Source organism: Carcharhinus amblyrhynchos, chromosome 11, assembly GCF_965287045.1.
Source record: "Carcharhinus amblyrhynchos chromosome 11, sCarAmb.v2.hapA, whole genome shotgun sequence".
Lineage (NCBI taxonomy): Eukaryota > Metazoa > Chordata > Chondrichthyes > Carcharhiniformes > Carcharhinidae > Carcharhinus > Carcharhinus amblyrhynchos.
Genome location: NC_137334.1, coordinates 35,958,371 through 35,970,608, shown reverse-complemented (window position 1 = coordinate 35,970,608; position 12,238 = coordinate 35,958,371). Strand labels below are relative to the sequence as shown.

General features: G+C 39.0%; 1 protein-coding gene across 1 annotated transcript in view; it reads left to right on the top strand.

The window, feature by feature from the left end:
• Positions 1-11,521, top strand: part of zc3h15 (zinc finger CCCH-type containing 15) — a 33,594-nt gene extending 22,073 nt beyond the window's left edge. Inside the window, exons 6-10 of the mRNA XM_080198856.1 lie at positions 4,113-4,292; positions 6,187-6,333; positions 6,423-6,521; positions 6,598-6,751; positions 9,927-11,521. Of these exons, the coding sequence (XP_080054982.1) occupies positions 4,113-4,292; positions 6,187-6,333; positions 6,423-6,521; positions 6,598-6,751; positions 9,927-10,102 (756 nt within the window). The 3' untranslated portion in view covers positions 10,103-11,521. The remainder of the gene's footprint in view (positions 1-4,112; positions 4,293-6,186; positions 6,334-6,422; positions 6,522-6,597; positions 6,752-9,926) is intronic.
• Positions 11,522-12,238: the final 717 nt, after the last annotated feature.

The following is a 12,238-nucleotide window of genomic DNA, read 5'->3' as shown; positions in this document are numbered from 1 at the left end:
ACTGACGATTCTGCCAGTTGTAAGTACAGGAAAGCTTCTATTTTTAGTGCCTATGAACTCTTGATGGAGGCATACCACAAACAGTTTCAGAATACTTAGAAAAATTACCAAGACTTGAGTTTCATCCTTCAAAGGGCATTGTCCCTGTACCCCTCCAAGGAAACAACAAAGTCCATGATACTACTCTAATACAGGGGCCACTGTATCCCTGATGCTGAGGAAGAATCTTGCTCTTCCTCCTGATACCTCTATGTAAGCCAACGAGCCAATCATGGGAGTTGGAGATGGATGCATGTTTGTCCCCTTCCATTGGATCCACCTACAGGGTAACATTATCTTGGGTCCAGTCGCTCTCGGGGTTGTCCCTGAGCTGCTAGTGACAGGGATAGATTTCTTGCTGTGAATGATTTGATTGGCAGTAAAATGGTACTGTCTCCCTTGGGCAGCACAGTGGTTAGCACTGCTGCTTCACAGCTCCAGGGACTTAGGTTCGATTCCCGGCTTGGGTCACTGTCTGTGTGGAGTTTGCACATTCTCCTCGTTTCTGCGTGGGTTTCCTCCGGGGGCTCTGGTTTCCTCCCACAGTGCAAAGATGTGTGGGTTAGGTTGATTGGCCATGCTAAAATTGACCATAGATGCATAGGTTAGAGAGGATTAGTGGGTTAAAATATGTACGGATTGCGGGTAGAGCCTGGGTGGGATTGTGGCTGGTGCAGACTCGATGGGCTGAAGGGCCTCTCTGTACTGTAGGGTTTCTATGATGATTAATCCCTTAAGCCAAATGAGAAAATGAACAAAAACTACAAGATAACTTCCAAGGATTTTCAATTGTTGTTAAAGCCCAGCTGGATGAGCCTGAGGTCTGGCTAGCTGAGACCTTTAAAAGCCTGTTGCAGAAGAGGAAGTGCTCAGCCGTTCCCCCTTAATGGAAGACAGCAGACAGATCCCAAGTTAAAATGCATAACACAGGCTTTCTCCTCTGAGGCAGTAGCCATCCAGCTCTCCAAGTATTGGTAAATTTGAGATGAAGTAGGAATGCCCCTCTGGGAGCCAAACAGATGTGTATGGGTGGGTGTGGGTGTGGGGGGGGGGGGTGTTCCACCAGAGTATCATATGGAAATTGTTCATGCAGTGTACGTGGGTTCCCACAGAAATTTAGCGCGCATGAGCTAACCCTAATCCTAATCCTAACCCTAACCTGTGGTCTCAAGTGGCCAAACACTGCAAAACCCTGCCACATTTGCCAGGTTATAGGAAAACTCCAGGTCATGATTAAAATTGCTTCTCTCAAACCCACACTGGCATTTGGTAAATGCTTTGAATCCTGATAGGTTGTGTAAGGCTGCCACAGGGTGTCAGTATCCCCTTATGGTAGTGGACCTGGCCACCTGAAATTCTGAAGCCATTCCCTCAAAAAGATTACAGCATGGGACTTGTCCAGTTCTTCACCCACCGCAGCCTGCCAAAAGAGATTCAGTCAGACCAGGGGAAAAGAGGTTGTCCACACCCTGTGAATAGCCCATCAGCCTATCACTGGCAAAGCAGAGACATTAGATTGGCATCACAACCATAAAAATAGATTTGGACTTTGTGCCTGGAATACCTTTTATGACGAGGTTAAGGGTTTAGGCTTCCTTACTCCATAGGCTTTCAACTCATTTGAATTAATTTATGAGCATGAAGTGTGAGACTTTTTGAAGTTGTGAAAAGAAATGTTTCTGCGGTTCAGGGAGGACACCTTCATACTGGAGTATGTATTCGCGTTCCGGGAATGATTTTTTTGATGCCTGTGCTGTGGCTAAGTAGCATTTAAAGAAACCTCCTTGCAAATCATGAAAGAACAGATAGACAGGTGCACTGAGAGCTGAACTATCCAGCCAGGAGAATGGATCCTACTGCTGCTGCCACTGCCAAATGGTCCTTTAGGGGCCAAATTCAGTAGCTGCCAAAAGTATTAGTATGATCAATTACCTGATTCTTGTCCCTGACTGGAGAAAGAAGCACTGCTCAGCATCTTAATATGCCAAATAACTATCACAGCTGAGAATCTAGTTAACCAGTGGGTAGAGATAGCAAAAGATGACCAGGGGAGTCAGACAAGGTGGAAAGGATTCCCAGGTCAAACCTTCCGACTGCTAGATTGGCAAATATTGAAATTCTGGAAAATTTAAATGTCCTATTAACCACAAAAGCAACAGTATTATATAATCACCTTGTTCAGGGAATTTAAAGGAATCTGTAGGAACTAACTGGGATGTGCCCAACTGATGAAGGAAAATCCCTACTGACAGCCCTGACAAGCTACATCTTGTCAGATAACTGTCTGCAGCACTTGATTATTTATGTAATGGAGGCCAGCCAGAGCAGCTGTATTTTCTCCCTTGTACAACCCCAAAACTGAAAAGATCAAAATGACTCTGTCAACTATCAGACAGTAAGTCCAATGATCTGAATCAATTCATATCCAATCTCATGCATCAAGAATTATAAGGATAAGGTGGGGTTACTGCTTGTACCAGTAAAATCACCCCTTTTGAAAGAAGGCAGGAAAACCCCTACAACCCCCGGAATGAGAGCAATCTTGGCTTTTGACATCCTCATATCCTTCGGCCTTAAAAATACCCCATTAACCTTTGAGGTTAGCCAACCAGGTAGCTGGATGAGCCAGCCAAGTAGCAACTGGATGAACCAACCTTGCCGTACACCTGGATAACCTGTTAATATTAACTGCTATCTGGAAGGACCATTTAGACCACTTGGTGGCCATATTTCAGGGTCTACAGAAGGATTACCCTGGAGTGAACTTGGCTAAAAGTTTGCTAAGGCAAAAGTAACTTGACCTGGACATGTGATGTGACAAGATCAAGTGTTATACCAGGAAATAAAAATGCACACCCTGCTGAATTTTCCCATTCCCAAAATGAAGAGAGAAACCCTGCACTTCTAGGAGCGTGTGGGTTAAATTACAAATTTTTCCAAGCTTTTTAATATTCTAGCTGTCCCGCCTAATGATTTACTAATGAAAACTGGCAAGCTAGTGTGGACAGAGGTGTGCCAAAAGACTTTTGAGAAATTAAAAGCCACCCTGACAAATGGACCTAAGCCAACTGCCTTAAACTTCAGCAAGTGATATACAGTCCTGTTCCAGGATGATCGCTCTGGAATTGAAAGCCCGATTGGCTATTTTTCCTAAAAGTTAAGTAAACAGAAAGAGATGTTAGGCATTTTGTTTGCTCCTCAGCAATTCAAGGTCTATATTTGGAAAAAGGCATCATAAGCCCTAATCTACACGGACCATTATCCTTTGAAGTGCATGGGAAAGCTTTGAGACTAATGCCAGGTTTTTCCACCACAAAAACTGCCAAAAAAAATGGCTCGGGATGAAGCATCAACAGATAATGAGTCAAAGACCTGCCTTAGGGTAGACAGCACATGCCATGGCAGACTGTCGCACCAAAAGCTAACAAACAAGCAGAAAACAAGAGCTGAGTCGTGAATGTTTATTAAAATCTAGATTGGGGTTTTCTTTTTCAGTGAATTGTGGGATCATGCAGTGCAGAAACTATCGCAAGTGGTCACTTTTATAGCTGATCTGTTAGACATTCGTAAATGTGTTACAATTTGACCTCACATTCCATCTTGGGGAGGCACATTGACTTGCTTCTGGAAATGGAAATAAACACACCTGGTTTACCAGTTTCAGTTATGGCACTCAAAAGCTTTCATAGACTTTAAACTTAGTAGTTTAGCTGGACCATGGTCAGTAGCAATCATACGCTAAAAACAAATTGGTTCCTTGAGGAGGAGAGTGAGAAAACGAACTTTGAGTGTTGCCACCAAACATGAATAATTTGCTTTTATTTTTCTCAACTGTCTTTCCCACTACCACTACAAGTTGAGTTAGTTCTGTTCAAAAGTTCTTTGTACATTAGAGTGAAGTGTATTTTAACACACATTTTGTGTTTACAAGTTTTGATATGCAATTCAAAGTTAATTGAAAATGATCACCCTACTTTGTTATGGCATTAACTTAAAATATTGGTACAGTCTACAATGAGTAAAACTGCGTGGAAAGATATGATTGGATCATCTTTGCCTTATTCCCATGTTAGGTATGTAAACATTTCCTTGAAGCCATAGAGAATAACAAATATGGCTGGTTCTGGGTGTGTCCAGGAGGAGGAGACAATTGCATGTATCGCCATGCCTTACCACCTGGCTTTATATTGAAGAAAAATCAGAAAAAAGAAGTAAAGGAAGAAATTTCATTAGAAGATTTGATAGAAAATGAGGTAATAATAAAGATTTTCTTTTATTTACCGTCATCTCTTCCTGCCTTTTTAGGCTAAATGGCAAAAATTGTTCTATGAATATTTGTTCATATGCAGGCTGATATTTCAGAAATGTTTTCAATTTTTTGATGTTTATTTATCTATGGAATTACTTCAATCAAAAATGGAGTTTTTTCTTTGCTTTTGGAGCCCCTTTTAAAGTGCTCCTATTCTGATAAAAACCATATTTTAAATTTTGAACCAAGACCGAATAATGTTCTGCCAGATAAGTCTGGCATATGAAAGCCTTATCCTTTCATATTCCTGGCATATTTGCACAGAATCTAGGACTCTCCATCCTGTATGAGAAGCAATGTGCTAGTCTAGAAGTGGGGATTTTGTTACAACTATAACACTTAGTTGCTGAAACACTGAGCCATATCTTCAATTTAAGAAAAAATGACAAGAGTGAAGGGGTCATGTGAACTGTTCTGAAATCTGCCTGAGAACAAGCCTGGTTGTTGAGTCAAAGTTGCTTTTAGTTTGTTACAAGATTTTACTGGCCCTTCCAGTCATCCATTGGAGGGGAAAGAGGCGGGGGTTCATAAATTTAATTCAACTTCCTCTTAGTTTACTTACTTGTATTTGGCCATGTTGTCACATTGCAGTTTGTCAGGTTAGTGTTCTTGGTCCAGTCATCTTCAACTGCTTGTCAGTAATCTTCATTTCATTATAAGATTAGTAGTGAACTATTTGGTAATGATTCCTGCATTCAGGTTTTCTGAACTCAGATTTTTTTGATTTGTTATTTCACTCGGATGCAAGGAAAAGTTAATTGAGTACATAGAGGAGAAGGAAAGGAGAGGCTGCAGAATATAGTGAAATAGAGCAGTGCTAGAGAGTTTAAAAGAACTATCAATGATGCCAGCATTGTTGATTGTTCCACATTAACTTCTCGGGAGTCTCCATTAGCCAGGCATTTCATTAGAGTGTCTACGTAAGTAGAACATAGGCTGCCTAGTGAGGTATGAGTGGCTGACTCCCCTGGCCCCTCAGACTCTGACCAGAGCTTAAGTTCGGAGAGTGATGGCATTCATGCAGCCAGAACAACACTCAGTAAGCCTGACAGTATCTGGGGCAATTTTTTTATACTACTGCCAGAAGACTCTGTGCAATCCTGCTGGAGCAGTAAAACTGCACATGTACTATGTTCAGTATGTACTGCAGCAACTCTCCAGGGCTACTTTTACAGCATCTCCCTAAACCTTCACTTGAAATATTAGCAACAGTAGTATCATGGGACACAGCCAACTCCAAGCTCCAGTCGCAGAGTATTCTGACTTGAACATGTATTACCATTCGTTATGTCACCAGATTAAATTTCCAAAATTTTCTTTTCAAGACCATCCTAGCAGCATCATCAACGCAAAGATTCCAGCAGCCCAACATCTCATTCTCAAAGTAGCTAGCATGGGCAATAAGTATGTGCTTGCAGGTCATGTCAATATCCCATGAACAAAAAACTCCTGTGCTTTTAAGATTCCAATTTAATTTGGGGCATATATCCGGTGAAAATTTCATTGAATCAAACTAACTAGGTTGCTCTTCATTTAATTAAACTCAATAATTCTTGTAATATAAAATTGTAGGATAAAATACAAATCGTAAGACTAATGGGCAGTTTAATCTGAATTAATTTTGTTCATTCGAAATTGCAATGCACATTCTAACCACATGGTGACACTAGATATTAAAAAAATCCTCTGGGTATACCAAATTGCAATTTCTTCAGTATTATAAAGTCTTGTACAAATACGTCATTTGAATTACCTTGAATCCTTAGCCATATAACAAAGTTGGACTGTATCTCTTGCTTGCAAAAGTGTCAATTATTATATTGTATTTAAATTTTAAGAGAGCAGCCCTGGGACCAGATGTAACCAGAATCACCCTAGAAACTTTCTTGGAATGGAAAAAAAGGAAGAGACATGAGAAAACGGAAAAGGCTCTACAAGAACTGGAAAAGAGGAAAGCAGATTTCAACGCTGGCAAAGCTTTTGGTGTATGTAAACTTGTTCTTTCTATTGTTTACTGAAATAGTGCTTTTTATAATTAGTTCAAAAGTGATTGATTATTATTTTTCATATTTAGGTGAGTGGTCGTGAAGTCTTTGAATTTAGACCTGATTTAATTAGTGCTGATGACGAAGAAGCAGATGAAACACAGTATCCCCAAGAACAAGGCGAAGAGGTAACTCCAATTGCACAAAATGGCCACTGCTATTTTGCTTTTATTATAGTTTTTTAACTAACTGTCTTTGTTTTAGGTTGAAGAAGCAACACAAGTCAATGACATTGACATTTCCCGGCTTGTGCCAATAGAGATAAATAATACTGGCATTACAGTGTCTACTGGAACTGAACGGTTGGGTGCGACACATTCTGCAAGGTTACCCAAAGAAATGTCCAATGATGCAGATGGTGAGTGAAGTTCCATAGTACTTTTATTAACACATTGAGCGAATAGAAGCCAAAAATGGGATGAAAATCAAGTCGCAAGGTTCACTAGCTCAAGTTCTGGAATGAGGGAGGAATTTTAATTCAGCATTTTGATTTGCCAGTGAATACTATTAAATCTCCTGTGACAAAATCCTAGACTGATTTTTTTTTTAAAATGTGCTTATGATTTTTAAATGGAATTCTGTAGCATACGCTCATGTCAGTTGACAAGAACTGGTATTTAAATACAGATCGTCCACATTTAAGATGGACAGCCAAAAAGAAAATTGTTCCTCATCCATCACTTTTAATGTTGCTGGTTGTCTTCTAGTTTGGGAGAAATGGTTGTACTTATTCCCGAATTACATTTTAGTTTCTGAAATTTAAATATCAAATGCCAGAATTATTCTAACTGTTTTCTCCAGGAAACAGTGGCTTTGCCATTTGCCTGCATTCAGATTCATTTTTGCAATATACATTAAACCTCTCTTTAGTGTTGCATAGTACGCTGAGGTAATTAATGTACTTGCTTTTGGCTGGACTCAGAATGCTTTGATTGTAAACAAGTATGCATAAATAAAGCTAGAATCCCAGAATGGTTACACAAAAGGAGGCCATTCATTATTCTTTATCATGTCTCACTCTGCCACTTTTTTCCCCAGATCTCTGTAAAAATTGAATTTTAAAGCTTATGTGCTCAAAAAAATGTAGTAAAACATTTGTAGCATTTGGTTTCCTAATTGCATGTAAATTATAGAGAAGTGTAAACCATTGGAAAGTATCCAGACATTAGCCCGGGTGTCCTCTGTATAAGTGATTTTAATTAAATGATACATGAGATCAGACTGATCCACTCTACCAAATGTGCTTAGTGGATTATTTAAAGCAAATTTAAATTGGAAAAGCTGGTGCAGAATATGACAGTAGATAGTCCCATGCTTGCATTGCCCATCACCTCCAGTTTCTCAGCCCTCTGGTTACCAGCCATCTTGTACAGTAAGCAAATTGCAGTCACACAAAAGTCCACAATAAGCAGTTTGATTGTATCACTTCTGGTGCAGAGAGCATGCAAAGTTGCTTTCAGATGCTGAGTCAGGATGGGGAGGATGAGGCGAAAAGAAAAAGACTAAAGAATGGCTGCAACTCATAGAGCAAGAAGAGTTCACTGAAAAATAAGTTGAAAGAGGTTTATGAAAGTAGGAGAGCATTGTCATCAGTGGTGAGGAAGGGAAAACACATTGTACAACATGATCAACTCCCAGAAATGAAGGGTGCTGGGAAGAGAAATGCAGTTGTAGGAGTTTTTGATAATGCAATAAGGTAAGATTGTGGGCAAATTTAAAGAGATGCGGAGTATTTTAAATTTGTGTGATGGTGGTCGTTGTAGTTAGCAAGGATGGAAGAAATAGGCGTGTGGGACAGAACAAGGAAGCAGAGGTTTGGATTTGATTGGACCTTATGATAGGATTCCAGTCAGGAGAAAACTTGAAGTGAGTCTCAAGATGAAAAAATTGAACTTCAGCAATCAGCTGTCATAGAGGCAGCAAATGGGCAATGTTCAAGTGGAAGTAAACCATCTTAATAATAAGATGCAAGTTTGCAATTCAGCTGTCAGTCTTCCAAATGTTAACTTGAAATTAATGTTAACTTGTTCATATGCTGATATCGGGCAATCTAACAACACAGAGATTTGTCACAGAAGAAAGAAATTGAGGGATAGAACTTAGTTATCCTCAGTACACAAGGAAACTGCTTCTTTGTCAGCGGGTGAGATTCACAAAAGAGTAGTTTGTAGATGAGGAAAAGAATCTAGGTTAATATTTGGACTTCGAGATGATTGTAACACTGCAGCATGAGAAACCATTGCTGTACATTCGGGCAAGATGGATTGAGAAATGCAGAAGACAAAGAGAAACTGCCATGGTCAACTGTACCAAAAACCACAGGTAGTTCAGTGTAGTCAGTCATCCCTCTTAGTCTTGATCACCTTTGTAAGTGTAGTGGAATCGTACCAAGGTAATGGTATAAAAATGGCTGGAAGCTAATTTAACATTGCTTTTGCTTAGTCATCTGGGTTAAATTTTCTCTTGCCACGTCAGCAACTCTGATGTTTTGTAAACTCAGCTCCATAAAGTTTCGTGATTTACAATTTAATGAATATGTCTTCATTTAAATGATTGGCAACAATAACTAAATAAATTGTGATCCACTATCGGGGAAAAAAATCTGCCAAATTTTTACTGATCCATGGACAATTTAATGTTGTGCCAGTTTGAAATTTGTTGTCTGCCGAAACTCATTTCGATTTTTTTAGTCACTTTTAAAGAACACTAGAAGCTGTTATTATTGGGGACATAGCGTGGTCCTTAATGTGAGAGGACAATAGTTTAACCCACTGCTACACAAACCATCTTTCCGCACCTCAGTTTGTCACCTGAAACGATTAATACCTTATTACATATCATAACTGTCTGCAATTCTTAATATAACTGCAGCAGTGCCCAGTTTTAAACAGAGGACCAGGAAGAAAATGAATGGCAGCTTTGTGTTCCCTGTTCTTGCTATAAAATGTTGGCTAATTGGATTGAATTAACTTAATTTTTTTCCCCCTTGGTATATTTGCAGCTGTTTTATTTTTCTGTTTTGAAAGCAAGTCTTAACAGTTGAATAATTTTGTTTTATTGAGAAGCAAGTCATAAAACTGGGAATGTCTGAAATCACATTAGATATGGTGCATTTCTGCAAATTTAATTAGTATTAATAGAAAATATACAAATGGAACGTTTTTATTCATTTATGGGATATGGCCATTGCTGGTTAGGCTAGCATTTATTCTCATCCCCAATTACCTTTTGAGAAGGTGGTAGTGAGCTGCTTTGAATCACTGCAGTCCATGCTGTTCTACTTTGCAACATAAATCAAGCTGCTTATCTGTATTGCAGTACTATATTGTAATAGTGCACATACTGCTTGTTCTTCTCAGACAACCATCCCTATTCTCTCCCCCACCCACCCCCAAAAAGTCACTTTGGTCATTTTAACTCTTAATTTACTAAATGGTCTATCTTCGTGGAGATGACCAGAAAATTGACTGTTAGTTTTGACCTTGCAAAGGTACACTTGTGAATTGTGTGATGAATTGTTTCTTTTGTTATAGAAAATAAATTAGATGAGGCTTCAGGAGGAATTACTAATGATATTGAAGATGGTAAACTGGATGGAGAATTAGAAGATGGTCATGTTGATGGTGTCCCTGTAGATGAAAATCTCTTCACTGGAGAAGATCTGGATGAGCTAGATGAAGAGTTAGATGACTTGGACCTGGAAGATTAAGAAACTTGGAAAGCAAAGCATGTTTAATAGAAACCTGGAGATTCAAATTCAAAAGACAATAAACACATGACTGATTTCTTTAATGTTTGACCCCATAAACTTTTCCTGTGCTGTTTTTAAAATGCAGAAATATGGTATATATTGACCCTTGCCATGGTCACTTGTTGCCTAGCAAACACCAATAGTGGAGATCCACCTTTCCAAACAGTCCAAAATGTGAGTAATCAAGTATTCACGAGCATTGCCAACTCTAACAGTGAGATCCAATAAACTTATTTATTCTGTTGGGCTGCAAATATTTTAAATGGCTCACATGTAAATTTTTATTTTGAAAGACAATAGCAAATGTTAATTTTAAGAAATGATGCTTGAACTCTATTTTGGACAAGAAAGATGTAGAGCCATCAGAACATAGGATAAGAAATTGCATACGTAAAGGAGAGTGAAACAATGTTAACCATTCTAACCTAACTATTCAGGAGATCATTTCTAGAGTGTTGATCTAGGTATTGTAATGCCTAATGTCACATTAAGCAGTACATCAAGCACCACTGCTGCTCCCCCTTGTTTGAGCTCATCAGGATGAAGAGTACGAATTGGCAGTGTTACGTATTGAACTGCTCAAAATGAATGATGCGATTATTCAATATTTGAAATTTTCATTACCATTTATGTCTGTGCGGGTTGTAAATAAAGTGTATTTGAAAAAAAGTTAGCTTGTTTTGTATAAATCACTAGCCTTGCTTCATAGTGCTTTTTTTTGTAGAAGTAGAAAAGTTTAGAAGTACAAGTGCTTAACTCTTCCACAAATTCAGTGCATCATCATGGTTTAAATATAATGAGCAATATGCCAAATATGGGGTTTTTGGTACTGATTAATAAAAATAATACATTGTTTGTCAAACTCAGCAGCAAAACATAGTTCGTTGTTTAGGAAATAGGAGCAGGAATGGGCTATTCAGCTCCTCAAACCTGTTCCACCTTTTACCCTTGCCATTTTTCTGCACTATCACCATATCTCTTGACATCTTTAATGACTAGAAATCTGTTAATCTCTGAGTATGTTCAATATATAAAATTCCACAGCCCTCTGAGAATTTCAAATATTCACCTCCCTCTGAATGACAAAATCCCTCATCTTGGACCAGTGGCTTATCTCTTATATTGAGACTGTCATCTGGTTCTCATTGTCCTGTCTGGACATAATAATGAGATGTTGCAAGCCCCATGACTTGCCTGGGCTTGCAAAATCTCACTTACTGTCCTGTCTGGAGACAATACACATCTCTTTAACCTATGCTTAATGCTATTTCCACTCACATTGTCTGCACCTTTAAGACTTGATTAGCTGTAAAGACTTGCATTCTAATCAGTATTCTGTAAACTGAGTGTGTGCCTTTATATGCCCTGTTTGTGATCAGAACTCCTCACTCACCTGATGAAGGGGCAGAGCCCTGAAAGCTAGTGGCATTTGCTAGCAAATAAACCTGTTGGACTTTAACCTGGTATTGCGAGATTTCTTACTGTGTTTACCACAGTCCAACGCCAGCATTTCTACATCATTGTCTAGACTCACTAGCCAGGGGAAACATACTTCCTGCATCTGCCCTGTAGGACTTTTATGTCTCACTGAGAACTCCTCATTCTTGTAATAGAGAATACAGGCACAGTCTCATCAAGACAATCCTGCCAGGAAGCAGTCTGGTAAACCTTTGTTGCACTCTATGATCATTATGCTTCCTTGAGTAAGGAGATCAAAACTACACACATGAAAATCTTATTTCAGTTCCAGAACTGCAGCTATGCTCTGTGTGTACTCATCATCTTGCAATAAAGGCCAATATAATGTTTGCCTTTCTAATTGCTTGTTGCACCTGCATGTTAATTTTTAGTGACTTGCAAACCAGGACAAGTCCTTTGAATATTAATGCTTTCAGTCTCTAAGAAATTATCTGCATTTGTTTTTCCTACCAAAGTGGATAAGTTCACATTTACCACATATTCCACATGCCATGTTCTTGCCCATTCGCTTCCCCTGCCTAAATCCCTTGGAACTTGTTTTGCATCCTCCTCACAACTCATTCCCACCCAAGTTTTGTGTCTTTGGCAAACTTGAAATATTATATTTTGTTCCCA